The sequence below is a fragment of the Balaenoptera ricei genome, chromosome 5 (assembly GCF_028023285.1).
Source record: "Balaenoptera ricei isolate mBalRic1 chromosome 5, mBalRic1.hap2, whole genome shotgun sequence".
NCBI lineage: Eukaryota > Metazoa > Chordata > Mammalia > Artiodactyla > Balaenopteridae > Balaenoptera > Balaenoptera ricei.
The window spans coordinates 51681045-51704905 of record NC_082643.1 but is presented as its reverse complement, the minus strand read 5'-3'; the positions used below and the strand labels follow the sequence as shown (position 1 = coordinate 51704905).

The following is a 23861-nucleotide window of genomic DNA, read 5'->3' as shown; positions in this document are numbered from 1 at the left end:
ACAGGAATAACACAGAGTAGAGAATCAACTCTGCCTAGCAGCAAAGACTCACTGAGAAGACGGGAATTACGGTGAGTTTTTAATGAGTAATAAATGATTTTTTAAAACATCAATTAATAACTTCTAGAAAATGAAAATTGTGTAAGCAAGATAACATAATTATAGTACATTATTTGTTTCAGCAGTGGACAATATTTATATGGTAATAATAATGTAAATACTGATAATTTAACAAAATTTGTCATAAAATCAGGACCAGTAATTAGCCAACACAGACCATGTGGGGAAAGTGGCTGTGATTAATCATAATCTGTGCTGTGCTAGTTCTTAAGTGTTTTGAGTATCACCCCTATAGTAACTATACTAGAATTAGAAGAGAATCTCAATAGGTAAAAGTCTAAACCTGACAAGTCAAGAAATAGCATTATAAGCATACTGTTTAGCAATACAGAGATAAACACAGAAGAGGCACCTTAAGGAGTCAAAAGTGGTTGATTCTAGGCAGGTGAAGAGGCAGGAAGGCAGGTACAAAGATCTGCTATTCATCGTTGTAAACTTTTTAGTACTATTCGATTTTTAAATATCTGTGTATATTTTTTACTTTATTAAAAACAAAATTAATTTTTAAGAAAAGGATAAATAAAATTGTAATGAACCAGGGCATTCTAAATAAAAGGGACAACTTATAAAAAGACATGGCATGAATAACTTGTCTAGTTTGCTTGGAGGGTGATTGGGGCTTGTGATGGAAGAGGAGACTGGAGGGCTGGTAGGTCACAAATGGCCTAAGAGCCACGTTAGTTATTTTGAGTTCTGTTATGTCGTTAAAATGGGGTCATTGAAAAGTTTTAAGTGAGAAGCAACGTGATCATCTTCTTTTCTTTCAGTTCGAAAAGGTTGCTTTAATACAAATACAGGTGATTCAGACATACCTAAATGAGGTGATGGCACACAAATCTGTATGGAGAAGAAGAAATGAATGCGAGAGATATTCACAAAATGAAATACAAAATAAGACTCGGTGACTAATGGGCTAGGGTGGGAGATAAGGAAAAGGGAGTCTAGGATGACTCCGGAGTTTGTAACTAGAGTGAATGTCTGGATTGTGGTCCCAATCACAAATATAAGGTATACAAGAAGACAAACAGGTTGAGGATTACTGTAGACTGAATTTCTTGTTGAAACCTAACCCCTAATGGGATGTGACGGGCCTTTGGGAGGTGATTAGGTTGTGAGGGTGGAGACCTCGTGTATGGGATCAGGACCCTTGTAAAAGACTCCTCACAGAGCTCCCATGTGAGGACACAGCAGAAAGATGTCTGTCAAAAAAAAAAAAAAAGAAAGACGGCTGTCTATGAACCAGGAAGCAGGCTCTCACCAGACATTGAAAATCTACTAGAGCCCTTCATCTGGAACTTATCAGCCTCCAGAACTGTGAAAAATAAATGTTTGTTGTTTACAAGCCACCCAGTCTATGTTATTTTATTATAGCAGCCCAAACTGACTAAGACAGGCATGGAGAAAAATTCAGTTTTAGACACTCTGAATTTGAGATGACTGTGTCTCGTTTAGAGACAGTAAATGGATATTAGATCTGGAGCTGTGGAGTGAAGTCATAGCTACGGGTTCTACATTTAGGAGTTATGAGAAATAAACTGGTATTTAATGCCACACATATTGATCTGTTAGAAAGAGCCATGTGAAAAGAGAAAGCTGATTATAGATAGAATACTGAAAAAAATCAATATAATAGAGGGGTAGAAAGAGAAGAGTCCTCAAGGGATCAAGAAGAGCCACAGAACTAAGAAGAGAGGTTTTCTAGAAGCATTTGGTCAACTGTATAAAAACTGATGGAGAATTAAAGAAAAGAACTGAAATATATGCATTAGATTTGACAACCAAAAAGCAGTAGCAATATCTTGCTAAAGAAATAGTAATGGCATGAAAGCTGTGCAAATAATTGTAGATTACTCTTCACAGATGTTGAACTGAGAAAGGGAGGGGGGTTAAGATTAGTTAATATGTATAGAAAAAAGAGTTATTTTGCTTTTGTTTGATTATGAAAGATAATTATGAAATTATTATTCCTTATGTCTTCCTTATGAAAGACAGGAAGATGCCAAAGGTACAGGAGAGAGGCAAAGGATGAATTAACAGCAGAGCAGAGAGGTTGGAAAGTTTAGCCCAAAAGGCAGGGCCGCTTCTGCAATTGCGATGTAGTCCTTTGCAGTCGAAGTTAGTAATTTTGGCAAGTATAACTCTATTTTGAGTGAATGGAAAGTCTTTGGAAAATAAGAGCTTAAATGTATTTTATATTCAATACATCTGACCTCATTGCTCAAGGAAATCCAAGTTCTGGTTAAAATGAGTGGGAAACATCTAATGTGTTTCTCAACGTCCACATTACTGGTATTTGGACTGGATAATTCTTTGCTGTGGGATTCTGTGCATTGTACTATGACCAGCAGTATCCCTGGCTTTTACCCACAAAAGGCCTGTAGCATCCCCCTCCCTTCCTCCACCTGCCACTGAGATGTCACAATCAAAACTGTCCGCAGACCTTGCCAAATGTTTCCTTGGGGGAGAAATTACATTGGTTGAGAACCATTGCAATTCTCTCCAAACGGTTTTAATAGTTTTTATCCAAAACATAGCTTTCATGTTTAATATATTCCTTTAATCTAAGTCAATTGCATAGCCTCAAAGGCTCAATTTTTGACTTCTTAAAAAATTTCTTAGGCAAAATACCATTATCTTTTATGGAAAGATCACCAAACTCAGTCATTAATTCACCATGTGACCTTGAGCTAATTAACACACTATCCTGACCTTTTTCCTCAAGAGAAATTAGGATCATAGGTTCCCTGCCCATTCCATAATCTAGTTCACAAAAATCAAGTAAAATAATATAGCAAAAGAATTTTTAAAGGAAGATACATTATTAAAATTATCTTTATCAGAGAACCTATGGTTCTCTGGAAAACATAATATGGAACTTAGATACGGAAAACATAAGATCTTCATTCAAAAGAGTCACAAATTATATTAAATTTCAGAATTAGTAAGACCCTTAGAGGTATTCATATCTCCTACCAACCCTCAGCTCCCCTAAAAACATCCCCTGGGAGAGTTCACCTTTAAAATTTCAACACAGAGACTTCACTCCCTTCTAAGGCATCACATTTCAATGAGACCATTCATCCATTCTTTCACTCACAATCATTCATTCATTCAAAAAAAATTAAGCACCTATTTCTTTTTTTTTTTTTTTAACTTTGGGGTTTGTTTATTTATTTATTTATTTATTTATTTATTTATTTATTTATGGCTGTGTTGGGTCTTCGTTTCTGTGCGAGGGCTTTCTCTAGTTGCGGCAAGCGGGGGCCACTCTTCATCGCGGTGCGCGGGCCTCTGACTGTCGCGGCCTCTTTGTTGCGGGGCACAGGCTCCAGACGCGCAGGCTCAGTAGTTGTGGCTCACGGGCCCGGTTGCTCCGCGGCATGTGGGATCTTCCCGGACCAGGGCTCGAACCCGTGTCCCCTGCATTGGCAGGCAGATTCTCAACCACTGCGCCACCAGGGAAGCCCAAGCACCTATTTCTAAAGCTCTATAAATGCTTCTTTATGTTGAACTGGTTTTTGCCTTCCCATAATTTCACTCTGCTCATTGGAATCACCTAGAATAAGTCTAATCTCTCTTTCTCGTGACTGATCCTCTTATATTTGAAGCCAGAGATCAAGTCTTCCTGAAAGGATTTCTCTTCCTCAGGCTAAACATCCTGGTTCTTCCAACCGTATTTTACCTGACATCATCAAGACCTCTCATAAGCCTTGACATCCTCCTTCAAAACAAGGTTAAAATACAGCGCCATTTTACGTGGTTTGGCAAAGACAGAATAGAGTGGGGCTCTCAGCTCTCACATTGTGGGCGCCATATTCCTGATAATACAGCTCCATAGCATATCAGCCCTTTTTAACTATTCCATTAAATACAGGGGTTTTTTTCTGCTTAGAATAAAAAGAAGCTCTTAAACCACTTATGCTGCCGGAAAGCTGTGTATTGATGGCTTTTTTGTTCTTTTTGTTTTTGCTCTGTTTTGTTTCATTTTACTTTTAACCTGAGAAATGATTTTGTATTGTCCGTTTTAAATGTTATTGTGTTAAATTTTACCTGTCATCCAAATATTTCACAATCTCTTTGTTTTCTTATTCTTTCATTCTGCCTATTATCCATGCCTCCCTGCTGCACATGACCTGCCGAATTCTCAGATGCATTCAAGCAATAAAAACAAAATAAAACAAAATAATGTTAAATTAGCTGCATTTGCTAAGTGACTGGATATTGAGTCCCTATTTCTGGGGTTGCTTTTTAAATACCAAATCCACTCATAAAATTAAAGACAAAAAGGAAAAGCAACCCAATTCTACTTTAGTGAGTCAAAGCTCCATTTAGTTTTATGCACTTTGAGATTCTCAAATTAACAATTACAGAATGTATTAAAAGTATTATCCCCATCAACCATCTTGGAGAATGAAGTCATTGGGAACAATACAAGCATTCAAAGAGACACAGCTTGACAAGGAACATGACCCGCTGTCTCAAAGTTACTGCTAACGCTGAGGTAAGTCATACACCAGCTGGGTCAACTATTTAAAAAGATCATATGTGACCAACCTAAACAGTCATATACGTTGTATTTGCCTCATCTCTGAGCTGAATTTTCCATTTTTAGAGCCAAGTACATTTTATATTTTTTAAATAAACATAACATTATCACAAAATGTCCATACATCTATATTCTGATAACTTAGGATATCTTCTTTGATGCCCTAACTTCTACTTGTGTTTACTAAATCCAGTGATTTCCTATGACATCACATCAATCTTATTTTAGGAATCAAACCACACTCCATGTCCCATTAGACAATTCAACTGTAAATCAACAGAGAATGTGTCAATTTATGAATATAAGCAGAAATTAGAAGAATATTTCACAGTCAGATCTCTGATATTTCATTTATATGAGAGGGAGGCAGTATAGATTAATAGGAAAAAGATATTTGAAGTCAAATGGAGCTGTATTTGAAACCTGAATGTACCTTTTAATCACCAGCTTTGTGATAAGATTAAGTTACTCAGCATTGAACTTCAGGGTCCCCATCTGTAAACTGAGGCCCATAATATATAACTTACATGGTAACGATTTAACTGTTTAAAGAAAGTGCAAAAAGTAAATTATGAATTATTAACCCCAGTAATGCCTGGCACAAGATAGGCACTCAACAAAATAGCAGCTCTGGGGGCTTCCCTGGTGGCGCAGTGGTTAGGAATCCGCCTGCCAATGCAGGGCACACGGGTTCGTGCCCCGGGCTGGGAAGATCCCACATGCCACGCAGCGGCTAGGCCCGTGAGCCACAACTACTGAGCCTACGCGTCTGGAACCTGTGCTCCGCAACGGGAGAGGCTGCGACAGTGACAGGCCCGCGCACCGCGATGAAGAGTGGCCCCCGCTTGCCACAACTGGAGAAAGCCCTCGCACAGAAACGAAGACCCAACACAGCCAAAAATAAATAAATTAATTAATTAATAATAAAAAAAAAAATAGCAGCTCTAAGAGAACAGAAGTAAAAAAAGAATTCTTATTACTCTAGTAAAATATAGATTCTCAACTCTCATTAATGAATATTGACAAATTTCTACATTTATGATGTGATTTGACTTGTGTATAAAATATGCTTATGAAACAAACTACAAAAGATAAATACACATACATATTATACTTCTATAGTGCACTTATACATATGTGTTCAATGAGGAAAATCTGTATGTTGGTCTTTCCACATGCTGCTTTTTTCCAGTGTTTTCAAAAAGATATTTGACATTAATGCACCTCAACTGATTAATAGAAATATGTCATCTTCTGCATGTATGATTCTTTGTATTTTCAGCACAGTTCTGCCATTACTCAGCATGGTGTTTATGTCAGATGGGAGTTACTGATTCAGTTGGTTAGTTAAGTGATTCAGTGATACAAATATAACAGATAAAGTCAGATCTTAGATGATACTATTTAACTGTCAAATAGATTATATTTGATTAGAAATCTAATTTTAATTTCTGAAAAATAAAGTAAACAAAATTTTAAAATTTAAATCAACGTTAGGAGTAAAAACTATAAGCATCTGGGGAATTTCCCAATGTATATTTATAGTCAAAAAGAAAAACAGAATCTTGAGTATGCATACTATACACAAAAAGTATTTTCTACGTCCAAAAAGAGGACATGTCTAAAATGGAGTTGAAAAAAATACATTAAGTGGTGGAAATGCTGTTTAACATTGAGCTTATGGGTGGCTGAGTAAAAAAGTGTGAAATAGATTAAGTTTGACACTGATGTTCTCCTTCATCTTTTTTTAACTCCTTTTCTGTCTTTTTTTGTTGTTGTCTTTTCCCCTCTTATAAACAAGTATCCTCTTACTGCTTTAACATTTCCCCTAATAGAACATAATTTCTTCATAGATTTCCCTTTCTAAATGTATTTGCTTTCAAAACAGACCTGCAAGGAGAGAAATTGCTTAACTCAATAGAAATACTCTAGAATCAAGTCCCTCAACCTGGGTCTTCTGGAAAGCAGAGCCTGAGACACAGATTAAGGGGTTGTCACTTTATTGGGGAGATACAAGCTCTGGGCCATGAGAATGAGAAAAAGGGAAGCAAGCAGAGAAGGAGGCAAAGCAATGCAATGTGTGTACCCATCATGCTGGGTGCAGCTCCAGAGTGAGCCACAAAGACACTGAAATGAGTGACACATTCACTCATCCATGGGCCATGTAAAAGGCTCAGAAAGGAACTGCGTCTTGAAGTAGCTCACAGAAGAAAGAATGAAGGAGGGATTTCTCTGCCCCAGTCACTTCCATCGCCCATTTTCTTTTGGACAAAATTTTCCCCACTGGGTGCTGCCTCCCCCAATCTCTGGTCCCTTGGTGAGCGAGAGGCCAGAACACATGACCTGGGACATGGCCTCGAAGTCCCAAAAGAGGGTCAAGCTGGTATGAGTGGAGAGCTGATCAAGGGACAAGGGAGGTAGTTGAAAGGCCCTTAAGAAGTGCACGATTTTGTGTCCCAGTACAGTGAGGATTGGGGGCATCAGGACAGCTTGGGAGAGCCTTGATCCAGGACAAGGAGGGATTTTTCTAAGGTCTCTCAAATCACACCACCTGGAGGACTGCCTATTCTATAAAACTGAAAGACAGGCTTCCAGATTTTCAGAGCCAGGAGGGGAGGCCAAGACAAGGGTAGAGAAAAAATAAGAGAGTCTTCACAAATAGTTTATGTCCATTCAAAATCAGGACAGTAGAATATGACCTCCTTCCTCCTCCTCCAAAAAAAATTCTATTCCAAATGGTAGAAACAATATCTTGGTGTTTAAGAAGGGCTTAGAATGATGGATAACATTTTTTTAACTCATAAAACAACTCCACACTCTTATATTTTTAAAGCCCAGAGAGGGAAGTAACTTAACAACCTGTCATACATAAACTAACTCATATATCTGAAAGCTGTCAACACCACGATAATGCCTTTGCCAGTAAATCAACCTTTTTTATTTTTGCCATGACCGTTATTAAATCTGTGACAACAATGACTAAATTGAATGGGAACCCTATAGCAACCTAGAGCTAGTTTCTTAGAAATCATCAGTTGTCAAAACTTGACGTTTTGAATTCTATCGCTTTATGATAAGGCCGGACCAGACAGTCAGACATTGTAGTGCTTTAAATGAAAAGCTCTGGGATCACTGAATTTCCATAATAGTTCAAAGAGAGGAGGCAAAAGGAACCATGGAAAAAGAACAATTTGTTATCAAGGAGGATTATCTGAGTGCAAAGTGAGGAGGAATAGTGGAGTTGGCTTCTGGATCCAGCGATAACACAGCCTCTGACCCATGAGGAAACAGTCATCAAACTTTAATAATGGTAAAGAAAAGAACATAGGGTGTCAGAGTAGACGCTCTCCCAACCTGAAAAAGCCCCAGAATTTAGGCCCTTAAAATGAGTTAGGATAACTCAAGCCAACTTAACATTAACCCATTATTATCTTTATTGATCAAACCATTTGCAGAGACCAGAAACATCAATCAATCCATCAATCAATATCAGACAGTATAATTGCAAGGTATAAAGAAAATGAATTCTAATAGAATTCCAAAAAGAGGCAATGTTAAGCTGAAGAAATTATAGGGAAAACTCTCACAAAAGAAGTTGGAAACTAAACTGGACCAAAGGCAATGATGTAGAAATGAGCTGAGTGTGTTTGGGGGGGACAATGAGTAAAGATGTCCAGCTGGCGTGAAGAATTATACAGAGAAGTATCAAGAAACAAGGGCCTTCTTGATGTGTGTGGTGTGACTGTGAAATAATTCAATTGATTTTCTTGTGTGACCTATGAAAATGACTCATTAAGAAATAGTCACACCACGTTTCCAGTTGAAACTTCAATGTCTGTTCACCACATCCTGAATAAAGCAGCTGACTAATCTAGAAATCAAGAAGTATTTAATAGTGGTGAATGCTGTTGGGTAGAAATCGTTAAGAAAGAACGGGGTGCATTTCTTTTGCTACCCCTCTGCGAAAGCAAATGGAAAGTGTATCGTTTCACCTGGCATCTAAATCACATTTTGTTCTTCTTACCCTCTATTACAGGATAATTATCATTTATCTAACAACAAGTAGAGAATCTTCTCACAGAAGTTTCTTATCATAGGATGTTAGAAATCTGCAATGTTAGAAATTTGTCTCCTGAAATAATAGCATTTGAAATTTTTGTCAATATATCAATTATAGTTATGCTAGGGTTTTTCCCCATCACAACAGGATCCCAGGTCATAATTATTATCTTAATAGATGGTAAAATATAAAGAGTGCAGCGTCTATAAGGCAAAACCTGAGCCTGGGGCAAGGGATTGATACTATGTCCCAAGATGTCCTCTCCTCACATCATATGAGGGGTACATGATATCTACATGGCATTATTGGTGATGTTAACCTTGATATTTCTATTCAGGAAAAGACATGGTAGAATACAGTTTGGGCCGGCCAGGAGTGAAGTCACTCAAGTGATTTTCTTTTTCAAAATTCTTTACCATTAGCTCCCCAGGTCTCCATCTGTCGTGTGTCTTCTCCTTGCAGAGAAGTCAGCTGACAGTACCAACCTCCAAAGTACCCCCAAAGTGAAGTAACATTATAGTAGCATCTATAATTCATGGAGTCATAAGAACCTTTGGTGGTCATTTGGTCCAACTCCTACCTCACCTAGGAATCACCTCTACACAGCTTCCCATGAATGCAATCCAGACCACAGACATGCCCAGGCATGGGAAGATCACCACATCCCAAGGCAGCTGATTCCATTTTTTCAGAGCTCTATTTGGGAGAAAATTTCCTAAATTAATATGAGAGCTGTCTTCCAGGAATGTTAGTTCATTAATCCAAGTTGTATACTCTGAACTACACAGAGGAAACCTTTGTTGGGTCAACTTTTCAACTATTTGAAATTGATTCTCATAACCAAAACTTTCTCTTTTCTACCCACCACCCTGACCTCTATCCTTCTATCCTTTCAGTTGTGTGTGTGTGTGTGTGTGTGTGTGTGTGTGTGTGTGTGTGTGTCTTTGGCTTCCCCATCAATCTCCTGTCTCTTGTCTTTCCAGAGCATCAGTGATTTCCTCAGAGCTCACTCACCATGACCTCCTCCTGAGTCTTAGCCTCCTCCATCTCCACAGTATTTGATATGGTTCATCTTCCCAAATCTTCCATCTAAAACTCACCCACCTCTTGGCTTCTTCACTTATCCTTTCCTTTTCACTCAACTCTGACAGTTACTTTTCTGACTCCTACACCATATATGGGTGCCATCAACACTCTACTTTCAGTCCTCTTTTTCTTCTGATCATTTTTATTGTGGTAAAATATATACAACATAAAACTTACTATCTTAACCATTTTTAAATATACCGTTCAATGATATTAAGTACATTTATATTGTTGTACAACCATAACCACCTGATCTCCAGAATTCTTTTTATCTCACAAAACTGAAACTCTATACCCACTAACTCCCCATTTCCTGCTCCCCCAATCCCTGGCAACCACCATTCTACTTTCTATCTATGATTTTGCCTTGGTCTTCTTTTTCATAATGCCATTTGATCTCACAAAATACCCATAGACTTAGTGTTGGAACAAATATGTACTGAGGGTTTACTGTGTGCTAGGCACTGTGCTAGAGCCTGAAATTATAATCAGCTAAATGATTCATTTATATTTTCAGCCCTATTTTCTAACCAGATGGTTGTCCAAACTGGCTAGCCATTAAAATTTCCTGTAGAACCCTTTTTGTATAATTTTTTTTTAATTTTGTAATAATTTTAGATTTACAGAAAAGTTGCAAAGTACAGAGCATTCCTGTACACCCCTCACCCACTTTCATTTCCTCTAATATTATCATCTTTCACTACTGTGGTACATTTATCAAAATAAAGAACCAGCATTGGTAGATTACTATTGATTAAACTCAAGACTTCATTCTGACTTCATCAATTTTCCATTAATGTCCTTTTTATGTGTCAAAACACTTAGGAATTTGGCATCTTTGATGACATTTACCCTGACCACTTGATTAAGGTAGTGTTCACCAGATTTTTGCCCTGTAAATTTATTTTTTTTTTTTCCTTTTCATACTCTATTCCCTGGAAGCAAGTCACAAAATCCAGATCCTATACTCAAAGAGGTCAAGGAATTAAGCTCTACCTCCTAGAGGGGGGAGTATCCACCTCTATTATTTGCAGTTATTCCATAAGGAAAATTTGTTTCTTCTCCTGAAAAGTCTTTAAAAATTTAGATCCATAGGGACATGTCAACCAGACTTTAGTAGGTCTGGGGAGAGGCCTAATAATCTGTACTTTTCGCTTTTCTTGGAAGAACAATCAGACCTGGGGTCCACTGCTCTAATTTGAAGTCAACATCCATATTTCCAAATGCTCATAAGACTTTTGAATGTCTCAAAAGCAGTTCACATCCCTACCAGAAAAAGGAAGTTCTCTTTCACATATGGCACCATAAATTCTTGTTCTCTCCCAGGTTAACAGTGTTGGAAACAGCTTTAATTCTTTTTTTGTTACTTAGACAAGTCATTATGTCATATAAATTGTTGCTTAGAAATATTTATTGAATTTATTCCTTTCTCTCCATTGCCTGGTCCAGGCTTTCTGGGCTAGGTAAAACCAATCTTAAAACTACTGCACTCCCTATATAATTCCCCTATTGAAAATATCACAGTAGCTACCCATTATCCATTATTATTGCACTCCTGAGAAGGAGTCCTTCTAACATGAGTTAGGGACAAAATGATGCCCTTAATGGTAGAGAATGGAGTTATCATAGAATAAAGTGAGGTCTTCTGTGAGAAGAATAAAGTTCATTCCCATTTAGTTTCCTCTCTCTAAGTGTTATGTGGTCATGAGCCAGTTCCCTGAATCTGTCCTCTTGGATAAGTCTCTTTCTCCAGGTGACACTGCTACTCTAAGATGGGTGTGGGGCTACCCCCTGGTTATGAACCACCTCCAGCCTTAGAAAACCTAGCTGTACATCGTTAGGAACCTTGAAGCAAACCACTCAGGTCAGCCTCTGATCTGTACTTAGCTCTTCACCAAGCTATAGGGCCTCCAGTAAAAATGGAGTCTGGACATTTCCACAGAATTAAAACAGGTTCCTCAGGTAGGAGACCATATAATATTTTAAAATAAGGTCTTGACATATAATTAAAAGCATAAATGTATGTAAATTACAAAACCTCCTAGCTCTAATCCCTAGGAAATCCTGCAAAGATGTCACTGCATTGAGAATTCAGGATCCTGGGGGAGGGTGTAGGTTACGCTGCCGGTGGGGTAGGGGTGTTGGTGGCCAGCGATGAGTTGCTTTCTTCAGCAAACCCTTCAGGACCAAAGAGCCGAAGGCATGACAACCAGGACACTCATCGGCAAAAAAAAAAAAAAAAAAAAAAAATTTAAAAATTCAGGATCCTGCCTAATGTCCTCATTCTGAAAAACAAGTCCTTATTCAGTCAATATTTCCCTCAATACCACACAAAATCAACTCTTTGTTCTATGCTTTGAGTCTGCTCACTCTCTGCTGCACCAAAAAAAAGAAAACAAGTAATTAATTTATCCACCTTCTAATTTTTCTCCCAATTTTTTCCTCTACCACCATCGTGGAAAAACTAACTCAATTCCCTGTTTCCTTGGTGATAATTTTTTCACAATCACTTCAGCCCATAATAAATTCTCCTTCTCTGAGATGTTTAGCCTGTACTAGGTAATTTAAACTCTGTTAAGTATTGAACTACTTACTATACGATGTTTCATTTCTGATGAACATTTATACCCAATATAATACAAACTCTTTTTGGAAAGACAGCGACTTGCACAGCTCTCCTTAATGCTAAACACAGTATTAGACACACTTTATAATAGTGTTAGACACACTTTAAAATAGTACAAATACTTAGCTATGTCTTCCTCATTATTACATGTTTTAGAAATAAAGACTGTACTTCCCAACAACCGACCCAACACTATGCCACAGTGGTTTGGGATAAATTCTTGCTTTTGGATAAGTTCCCGTTTTGCCGATGGTGGTAGTCAATATCTCAATGTCATGAGCAAATCTCATTCTACCAGGTCAGCCTACTCCGGAATAGGAGGTACAGCCTCCATCTCAGTGAGGAACTGTCTAAAATAAGTTCATTGTTAGCAAATTCGAAGACATTAAAGATGGAATATAAACAGATACTGGAGAACAGTTCTAGTTTCTGATTGTGGCAGCTAGGAAAGCGTGCGCATGCGCACATGCTGAAATTACAAGGTTTACGTCAAGATCTTTGCGACGCGCTATGAGAAGTTTCGGGTATAGGAGAACTTCCTGGGCTGTGTGCATTCAGATTTATTCTTTGAACAAATATATATTGAGCACCTACTATGCACAATAATCCTCTAGGCACTGGGAATATAGCTGTGAACAAATCAGACAAAAATCCCTGCCATCGTCGTACTTACATTCTAATGGAACTGTTTAAAGAACTGTTGAAAGCATGGTTATGATTTCTATTTTTTTTTTCCTTTGCTTGCTTCCAGTGGTGAATATTACAGCAATTTCCTTTGATCAAAGTACAAACACACTCCAGCTGGCTTAAATGAACACAATGATTCTATTTCTCCTTTTTAGACATACCTATGAAATACTTTAAAAGTTATCTACATATTCACATAGTTAAGAATATTAATAAATATTGAGCATTTTCTAGCCAACTATTCTACTAAAATCTTTTCCTGCATTATCCCATTTTATCCTCAAAACACTCCTGTGTCCCTAGATGATAGGTACTATTCTCATTATTATCATTCTATACATAAGAAAATGCAGCACAGGGAGATTAAGTAACTTTCTCAATGTTACAAGACAATTATTATGGAAAAACTGAATATTTATGCATGGCTGTCTGCTCTTTAAAATCTAAAAAAAATTATTTTGTCACTAGAAAACTTTTCTAAAACAACTTGTTTATTTTCCATTTGTCTGCCATTTAGAAATGAATTTTGACATTGCATCATCATTCATTCTTCCAAAATGACAGTTTATTTCTTTTTAGTTAAGGCAATTATTTGTATAACCCCAATAAATGAGACAACCCCATTTTGATGAGATTAGAAGTATTAAAATTATCTTGTAAATATTTCATTTTTCTCTGCTAGTGAAGGCTCACTTTTTATCTGATTCACCTTAAGATGTTGGGTTTTGGTATCAATGCCAGGAAAGTGCTGGAAAGCTTTTCACTGCATAAAACTAGGATCAAAATTGGTAGTTGAAGAAGAATCTATAAACTTTTTTTTTTAGAAACAGATAAGCACTTTGCTTTTGCAGTGGCATTTCTTACATTTGTTCCTTCCTATCAAAGCCAGCCAAAATAGAACTCTTGAGAATTTTTATCTATTGCCTATTTCATAACTAATGGGAGCAGGAATTTGAGAAATAAAGGCAAGGGAAAGTTTTTCCACCAGTTGGTAGACCCTGATTACATTTCACATGTACCCAGAATTTAAAAATCCAAATTTTTTTAAATTAATGATTTCTTCTGTGCTTTCCAATTATCCATTATAACAGCTCATGTTAATCCAGAACTTAACTATGTTCCAGGCACAGTTTAACTGCTTTATGTAGTAACTCACTTAGTCCACATAATACTCTTGGTTCTATTGCTGTCAGCTTTCACAGATGAGGAAACTGAGGCCAAGAGGGTTTAAGAGATTTGTCCAAGATTAAGGAGTTGGTAAATCGCAGCAGCAGGGGAGTCACGCCTAGATGGTCTGGCTCAGAGTCTACACTCTTGACTACAACATCACGTTGACGCAGGATATGCTCTCTTTACTCCTCAGGAAGAGGCCTACAGGTCCAATCAGGGGGAATGTAAAGCAAGGTCACCTCTCTCCGTTTGCCCTAAGGAGTGTGCCCTAAGTGTCATAGTGTCGCAAGCAGTCCACAGAAGTGCAGGAGTCACCCACAGGTTCAGGTTCATTTAAGGATAGGGTCAGAGTAGGATGGCCAAAGTGATTCTAGGCATAGACTGAAGGAAAACACCTGGTCTGATCAATGCCAACTGTTCACTACCAGCTGGGATGGCCTGGGCCTGGGCCTGGGATATGAGTAGGCAGGTTTCCTGGCTGGGATGAAGAGCCAAGAGCCCAAGAACTTGAGGTATAGCCAGAGCCTGGGGTGCCACAGATGTATGGGTAGACAGCAGAGAAAGCAAAGATGGTAGGAGACTGCTAGAATGAACTTAAATGCTTTTAAAATAAGTCAGGAGAACTGGGTTCCTCTTAAATACAGTGATATGTCCTTGTACTATACTTTAGTGCCCTATCGCCCACTGTCTCCCCCATTCAGCAACAAATATTTATCTACTATGATCCAGGCACTGTCACTTCATCCTCGTTGTTCAGGCTCATAAAGCCAGAACCTTAGACAAGTTACTTAATGCCTCTATGCCTCATATCCTTGTCTACAAATGGGAATAATCCATTATGTCTAGCTTGTGTGTTCAGTGGGTAGTGTCATATGGGGGAAACAAGTTATTACACTCCTAGAATAATGCCCAGCATGCATACTACATAACTGCTCTGCTATTACTTTTGGTGTAAAGATCAATGAGGTAATGGTATGAAAATGCTCTTTCAATTGTGAAGGTCCCCAGAATGTAAAGAGTTATTATGGTGAGATTCCATACCCAAGGTTAAACAGATATCTGAATGCATAGTAACATCTTGTGTCAGTCACCCTATGAGACTGGACCAGTCAAATGTCAGAAACTCAGCAGGAAGGTGGTCATGAACAAGTCGAGTCTGGGTCTCCTAAAACGGCCTCATTCAGCTCTGATGACAATTTCCTGTCCTTATTAGCGGGCTTTCTGCACTAGGGGCAGAAGTAAACCTTCCTCTCCTACTCTGGACAGGCCTGGACGGTGTGGTTCACAGTACTTAGATCTAACCATCAAGGAATCCAGACAATTGATAGCTGTGAAATATTTACACATAACATTAGCCAGAGAAGTCCTCAACACTAAGTCAGACTGCATTCAGCCTCCCAGCAAACCTATCTCAACTTCTACAGGCGCCACCAAACGTTTTTTATATATTTAATACTAAGCAGAAACCCGTGAACATAACAACTTGGTTACTCCCAGCTAATGAAACACATGTGCATTAGAAGAAATTCTAATCAAATAAGAGAGCAAATCACCTCACACCTCACAGAATTCAAAGGGCATTTTTTAATGAACCATTGGAGAACGCCCTGAGTCCAATGCTTTTCCCTCCCCACTTGAAACACCTATTTGAAAAGCCTATATTTATGACTGATGAGATCTGCCCTTGAACCAAATATATGAGAGATAGGTAGCATTACCGAACATGAGAAACAGAAGTAGACTTACTACTTGCCAAACAAAAGTCCATCTGTGAAAGGATCTCTATCAAAACGGGAAGCAAGTCCCAAGTAAGAAGAGATTAAGAAACACGACCTTCTACATCATCTCTGAGTAGTGGGCATGTTTTGCCAACAAGAAATAGAACTGTTTTCTTTACTGAAACTGCTGTTCCTTTAATGCCTGGGCATTGTCACACACAGCCACTTGCATTCACTCATTCATTTAACTAATATGTTTTCAGCTCCCACTATGTGCCAGGAACTCTTTATCCATCTCAACATCTCAAACATAAGGCTAATGGAATGAGTAAATCCATGGTTTTGCAAAGACAGAAATGCTATATTAGTAACTCATCCTGTTATACAACCAACTGAGGCACTTTGAAATAAGAAGGCTGAACACAAACATTGTTGTACATTTTGTCACTATTTCGGAATCACTGCTTCTGGTCTACAGGTCAGGTAAATAATATACTACACATCCTCAAAAAAATGTAAAGAATGAATAAAAGTACTTCTTCACTATTTGACTTGATCTTGCTGATAATCAAAGTAGGTTACTACCCAACTGATGTAAATTAAGATTAAATACCCAATATGTCTCCAACCATCTAAAAAATCTCCTCATTTCTTTAAAATCTAGCAATTATAGATTCATTTGGGCTACCAAGATTCCTTTTTTAAGACACAGATATGGCTGGGCAAACTGCAGTCATTAGCAGTCCAAAGCATAGCCATTTTAATCAGATGACTTTCCTCTTAAATTTTAATTTGGGGGACTCTTGACCAACTGGAATATGGATTCTTTGTGGATCCAGGGGTTTGTCTGTAGTTTTAGAAGTGTATCAGGATCGTGGCTTAAGCCTAAACTGCATGCAGCCCAGATTCTGGCTTATTTGGACCCTCCTGGGAAGACACTAATTCTAGCGGAGAAGGTGACAAGCATGGTTCATGGATTAGAAGGGTGACTCGGACTACAGCTTGTGTGTTTCTCTGACTGTCCCCTCAGCCTCCTAGTGACATTCATGCCTCCTAGTGACATTCATGAGTTGATTACTATTAGAGGGTGAGAAAAAAACAAGATGAGGCTTTCCCACTAGGCTCTCCGTGGATTTCAGGAGCACAGGATACTGGGGTGAGCAGTCTCTACAGAGATGGGGCAGTGCCAGGGGCGTGGACAGACACATGGACTCTCTGTCCTGGGCACCTTTGACCTCAGCACAGATAGTTGCAGGCCAAGCATCAGCAGGGCCACCTTCAGCGGGCACAACAAAGCTTGTCTGCATTATTGGGATCTTTCTTCCAGAATTATTTGGGAATTTCCACACAACAACTGAGAATGGAGCAATAGCAAAATTTGATTTGTGACACTTGTTAATATGCAAGTGTGGCCTGCGAAACCTGGGATTTTTGAAGAGGAAGAAAACTCCCAATGCTCTTCTAAGCCCAAAAGCATATCTGAAGAGGCAAATTCTAAAATCTTCACCATGTGGGGCTTCAGCTACTTCCTTTGTACAATGAGAATTTTCCCTGCTGCCACCTACTTGCTTTACAACTCGAAACCTAGATATTACATCATGAATACATTCATATTCTCAAGAAGAACTTAAAAAATCAACTTACATATATTAATGGTTTAGATTTTAATAAGGAGGGGAACATATTTTTGACCTTCAAACTCACTCATTTTTTTAAAAAGAAACATTTTTTTCCCTTTTTCACTAGCTATGATTTTAGCTTTAGTTTGTTATAGCAGTTGGATGAGAGGGAGAAATTTAAAAACAGAATAAATAGGGAGTCCAATTTCTTCAAGATTAAAAAAAAACACTTTAAACAAAGTTATTGCCCCTTTACCATATTTACCTAAGAAGCAAGCATCCATGGTTCTCTTTGTTAAGGTAAAGTTTACAGGAAACAAAGATCCATTACAAGTAAATGGAAGTTAAATATTATTGTAAAAAAATTTTCTCTTAAATTCCCAGTAGAAATGTTCGTTAAAGATCAGCAGAATGTCAAGTTGGTAAGCACCTTAGTCTCATCTAAAGCAACTCGTTTATTTTATAAATGAGAAAAACAATGCCCAGAAAATTGTAACTTACAGACATCTCAAGTCACGGAACGGCAGAAGCTGGAACCAGGTCTCACTCAGGTCAGGCTGGAACCAGGTCTGCTCAGTGCCAGCTCTCAAGGCACTTTCACTGTGACATACACACACACACATACACACGCGTGCGCGCGCACCTAGAACATCACACGGCCATTGCTCACATTCTTTTCAAGAAGTAAATAAGATAACATGTGACTTAAATTAGGAATGAGACTTAAAAGTTAAATAGGACCATTTAATGGAAACACTGATGTCAACAAATTACATCCTTTGGCATTTTGCAAGGAGTGGAGCCTCTTAGGGAGTTTAGAGACTGAATTCAATTCCCTAAACCAAACATTCAACAAGGCAGTTGCACACTTAGGTTACCCTGAGTTACAACAGCACTGGATTAGAATTCTGTTTTGTTTTTTTCATTTCTGCCTTTTGACAAGTTTTGAGAAAAAAATAAAGTACCGTGTGATAGTAAATAGGGAAGAATGTCCATCAACCTGAAATAGTCATTTCTACCATAACACTTCTGCTGGCACATCACCCTAACCTTGTCCTGTAGTAGTTTGTGCCTGGATTATACCTGAGACAATCAGGTCCTCTGGCCCTCTCCCCTCCTCCCACGCTGCACCCCACTGCCAGGTTTATCTCCTTAAATCATTGTTTGTATTATATCACTCTGTATTCAAGACCTATGATGGTGTGTGGTTAACCGTTTATTGATTTGTATCAAAATAATTTAATCTGGCTTTTTTGGCTCTTCATAATTTGTCTGCCTCTCATCAGTTCTACTTTCTGGCAGGCTGACTGCCTGTCTCTCTAGGAAATCAATCTCATTCCCATCACCAACCCTTTACTAAATGCTTTTGCCTCCTTTCGTCCCCCTCTCTCCCCTACTACTGATAATTCAAATCCTACCAAGTTTCAATCCTACCCACTCAGGTCCTCCATGCAATCTCCCCACTGCTCCATCCCTCCCTGTTGAGCTCTCCTTTCTCTGGTTTCATGACTTTTTCTCCTATTGTTTCATATCTGTTAGTCCCGCATTCCCAACTTCAACATAACATCTTTTAGGGCAAGAATCATGTCTTAGGACTCTCTTGAGCCTTCCTCCCACCCCCATTCCCATATACTCTAGCATCTTGCTGACTGTAGCAGATTTTCAGTAAACACTTTGACAGTAGGACAGACTGGATAAAATGGAGGAAGAGAATGCCAGCTTCATCCAAGTGATGCTGGCAAAAGCATAGTACTGTCTCTAGGCCTAACTCTCAGGCCCATTGCCCTTCTTCAGGCTCCACATCACTCCATCGCTAAATTGTTTCTGACCTCTTCCTCTGCAGGGTTTGTAAATCAGTCCTTTCTCTCTAACCATGATCTAAGTCTGATCCACTTCTGACCAAGGTCATGACACCTTGAAGGCACCTCTCTTATTCCAAGGACACAGCCAAATGGAGGTTTCCATTTAGATCCCACCTCTTTTCCTCCATAAGAGAAAGCCCGGCCCTTTCCAGGCTGGAAGGTAGTGTCCTCATCACATAGACACTTCGGCTGTGGAGACGCTCCTCCTCCCACATTGATGCCCCAAGCCCAGATGTCCCTACCCCTCATCCCAGCTAGGACTACAAAATACTGCCAGTTTCCCTTCCCTCTGCCTGCACCCCGCACAAATGACCATGATGCAGAGGGGATGTCTTGCCGTAGTAGGATTTTCCCACTTAAGTATCTACCTGCTACCTTCCCATACTAGAGGGTGAGGGGAACCTTGCTTCCAGTAGTATAAACTTGCCCCAGCATCCGAAGTTCCAGCTCTCTCTCTGCCAGCGCTGACTCCCAAGGAGGTGAGGGGAGCCTCCCGGGAGGGCATTCTACCGCTTCTCCTACGGGCCACTCTTCCCTCACACCAGGTGACCGACCACACCCAGTAGTCCTTAACCTAACCACCCAAGTTTCACCTTCGAAGTGAAGAAAAGTTTTCTCTCTGCAACTTCTCCTTAAAATAGGAAATAATATATTCCAAGTAAAGCATCTGTGTGTTTCATCAATAGCGCCCTCAGGAAAATATGTCATCTCCCTTTCCTTTTGTTTCCCTATCAGGAACAGGAGATCCAGGTCTCAAATGTTGAATCTTTTTTCCCTCCTCCTGGCTCCTCCCAACTTCGCCGGCAAGAAAGGGGTGGAATAATTCACTTTCGGGCCTTCCTCAGCTCTTGTCTCTCCGGGGTCATCCCCTTCCTCTCTCCAGCACGCGCCCACGGTGCCCAGGCAAATTGCTCTCCACCCTGCTCCGCAACTCCCGGCGGCCTGCATCTCAAACCAAGGAGTTCCCTTTCCTCTTCGTCCCAGGGGATGTCTTTGCGGTCTAGTCTCCCAGGCTCCCGCTTTGGTGGATTTTCAAAAATCGTCCACCTGCCACACCTCCTCGCTCGCGGGCACCGCGCCGCAAAGCCCAAGAGCACCTGCGCCCCGGCCCTCCGCTCTGTGCCCGCCCACGGGATCCCTTCCGCCCTCGGACCGCCCCCTGCGCCCAGGGCCGCCGCAACAGGTGCAGCCCCAGGTGCCCAAGTGCCGGATCCTTAACCTCGTGCTACCCCAGTCGTCCAAGTTCTTCGACCCGCTCCTGCCAACCCCAGGGCCCCCCTCGGCTCCAAATGCCAGCGCGGAAGGCTCGCCCTCCCTGCGACTCCACCCTAGACTTTCTTCCTGGGTCTCCAGCGCCCAGAGCGGCCACTTACCCAGGGCGAGGGCCAGGAGCAGTGGCAGGGAGCTGGCGCCGCTGCCCGGGGCGGCCCGGGCCATCAACCCCGCTGCCGGGCCCAGCAGCCCCGAGACGAGTCTCCCGCCTCCTCCTGCGCCCCCTTCCCGGGCCACGGGCGCCCGACGGGGTGCCTGGAAACGAATCCCGGAGCTAGCAGGAAGCGAAACTACTCCCCAGGCTGGCACCCGGCTACCGGGCGGGCGAACACTACCCCGGGCGGGCGGCCGACAGGCTACGCGAGTGTCGCCGGGAAGAGGGAGCCTCCTATTTATCCGCGCTCTTTCTGCACACACCCCATCGACGAGGCGCAGGACTTCGTCGTGGTGGCCTCCACGCCGTTCCCACCCAAGTTACCCCACACCCACACTCCGGGACACTTGCGGGCTGCCCTCGGGCCAGCTCACCCACTCCCCCTGCTGGGACGCACCTGACGGTTCATTTCCCTCCCCTTGGGGAGTCGAGGAGGTGGGGAGGGAGCGGAGAGAGAGCACGTGGAGGGGTCCGAGGTGCGGGGCCTGCGGGCCGCCGTGGAGCAAGCCGGCTCTAAACTCCCTCCCCGAGCCCACTGAGCGAGAACCGCAGACCCGGACTGCTCTGGAATTCCAGCTCCCCTTATTTCAGCCAATTGCTGGTGTCCTGGAGGGACCAGAGCCAACACTCACTGTGGTTAACCTCAGGCATTTGACAATTTCCAAGCTTCTCTTTTCCATATATAATTTGTTGAATATCTGGGAGTGTGGGCTCACCAAGAGCTACTTTAAGAATGTCACTTATATTTTTTATTTCTCCATTTACTCGTCTACCCATTGTATTTTCATTTATTTATTTAATTCATCAACTCTGTTGGATCTATAAGAATAAGGAGAATGCTTTTTGCCTGGGGCTTGCCAAGCACTATCTCTACCTCAACACGCCTCTTCTTTGAGGAGACGTGGAATCTGATGGTTCTGCACCAAGCATTTCCTGGAACACAAAGGCATCCTCACAGCGTTCAAAGACAGAAAGCAGCATCCAATTTTACCTTACATGATTAATATGTTTGTCTCCAAAATAACTAAAGGGTACAGCAGTTTTCGTACTGATCTATATTCCTCTTGCGTGATCAATATGTGTAATCATGCCTCCTCAGTACAGAAGTTGTATTTCTATAGCATCCGAAAGTCCAATAAACATTCATTTACGTAAGAAATGCAGTTCAGATGTCTTCCCCTTCCTCCCCATTGTTTAAATTAAACAAATTATTATGTGCTTTTCTTCGACAAGTGACATTTCATTTCAAAACCAATTCACATTATTTTAGTGCGTCAGGCAACAAATATATCCAGAGGAATAAAAGTCAGTTGGTAATTTCCAGAATCCCATTCTAGCACCCACATGACAGCTCATAAAGCATCTATGAGAAGACAGACATGAGATTTAGAGAATTCAAGGTTGTGAGATAGATGGTGACTGCACCCCAGATAAAAAGGGCAAGAGCACACGAAGCCAAGGGGATTTGACATCATCTCCCTCCTTTCCATCTCCATCCTTCCCTTTTCCTTTCTGATATTGTTTCCTTCCCTCAGGATCAGCGCCCTAGGTGAAGGCATCTTTCACTCTGAGACGGCACCCTAGCCAACAACTGTCCTGGTATCCTCAACAGAACATTACTATTTTATTTTCCTTCTCCATAAATATTAATAAAAAATAAAGCAAACCTAAGCAAAAAATACCAGATGTTTGTCGAATATTGTAAAGTGCCAAGATTTGGTATAAATGTTCACCATTCATGCCATTCAAAGGGTAAATTAACTGTTTCAGGCCACTGGAGTATGAAATAGGGTACTTGAATATATTAAATAAGCCGGACAAATTAATAACCTTCCCTAAGGGCTTTATTTACAGCCAGAAGTAAAATAAGTACTCCAGAGAATATGTCTTCCAAATTTCCTGACACCAAAGGTTCAATCTCTTAAAGATCAAGCAACGTTCTCTTTCCTTTCTTTCTTCCTACCCTCCTTACTGCCTGCGTTCCTTCCTTCTTTCTCTCCCTTCTTCTCTTCCTCCTCCTTCTTTTTTCTCACTCTCAATTCATTCACTAAGGGGGAAAGTCAATCTGGGTTCCAACCACTAACTTTGGAAGAGTAGGAGGCAAGAATTGACTTTCATGAGGCCTCATTCGTGTAACTGAGGTGTGTCTCAATGCTTTAGATTATAAACTGAGCTGTTACTAAGAGATGAATGGGTCCAATCTATAACAGAGTCACAAGGTAGAACTTATATTCCCAGAATCCCCAAGCCAAGGATTCCTTGAATGGTGTCTTTCCTGTGCCAGCTTTAGGCTGATATAACCAGCCCTCCTGAACCTGGTATGAGGCTTAAGTGGATGCCTTTGGAGGCCTTTAAGCATCAATGTTTTCTCTTCTCACACAGAGCAGCCTCCAGCAGGGACACTCCTCCCCCTCCACTGGACAGGACAAAATAAGCTTGTGGTTATTTGTGGGGCACAACACCTAAACAGACATACATGTGGTGGTAGAAAGGAAAATTCTGGAATGTATCCATTCAAGGTCAGCATGTAATCTCCAAATTATGACTTTAAGGTATTCAGTAGCATAGGAAGATTTCCTAGTAGTCAGTAACATTATTTAATTCAATAAGAGTAGATGAATAAAAAGAAATATGAATGGTGAATATAATGTTTTTATAGTAATGATAAACATTATGCATTGTAGATTATTAAAAATTAGTAGTATATATAGAGGGTTTTCAAATGTTCTTAAAACTATTGAATTAGTCTCTATGGAAAACCAGTGAAAAATCAATGCTCAAAAGCTGTATTCAGGTGATTTTGCTTTACACCCTAGTTTTTCTGGGGAAAGGGGATTATTAGTGTCTTTTTTTTTCTTACATATTTTATCATACCTTCTTCTTCAGTCCTTCAGGTATCCATTTTTTATACATATGCCTCAATCTGTTTGACTTGCTATCT

The 23861-nt window shown here is 40.3% G+C and overlaps 1 protein-coding gene across 1 annotated transcript in view; it reads right to left on the bottom strand.

Annotated features, from left to right (window-relative positions):
- The window catches only part of BTC (betacellulin), a 42453-nt gene extending 21213 nt beyond the window's left edge, over window positions 1-21240 (bottom strand). Inside the window, exon 1 of the mRNA XM_059924030.1 lies at window positions 20868-21240. Within this exon, the coding sequence (XP_059780013.1) occupies window positions 20868-20931 (64 nt within the window). The 5' untranslated portion in view covers window positions 20932-21240. The remainder of the gene's footprint in view (window positions 1-20867) is intronic.
- Window positions 21241-23861: the final 2621 nt, after the last annotated feature.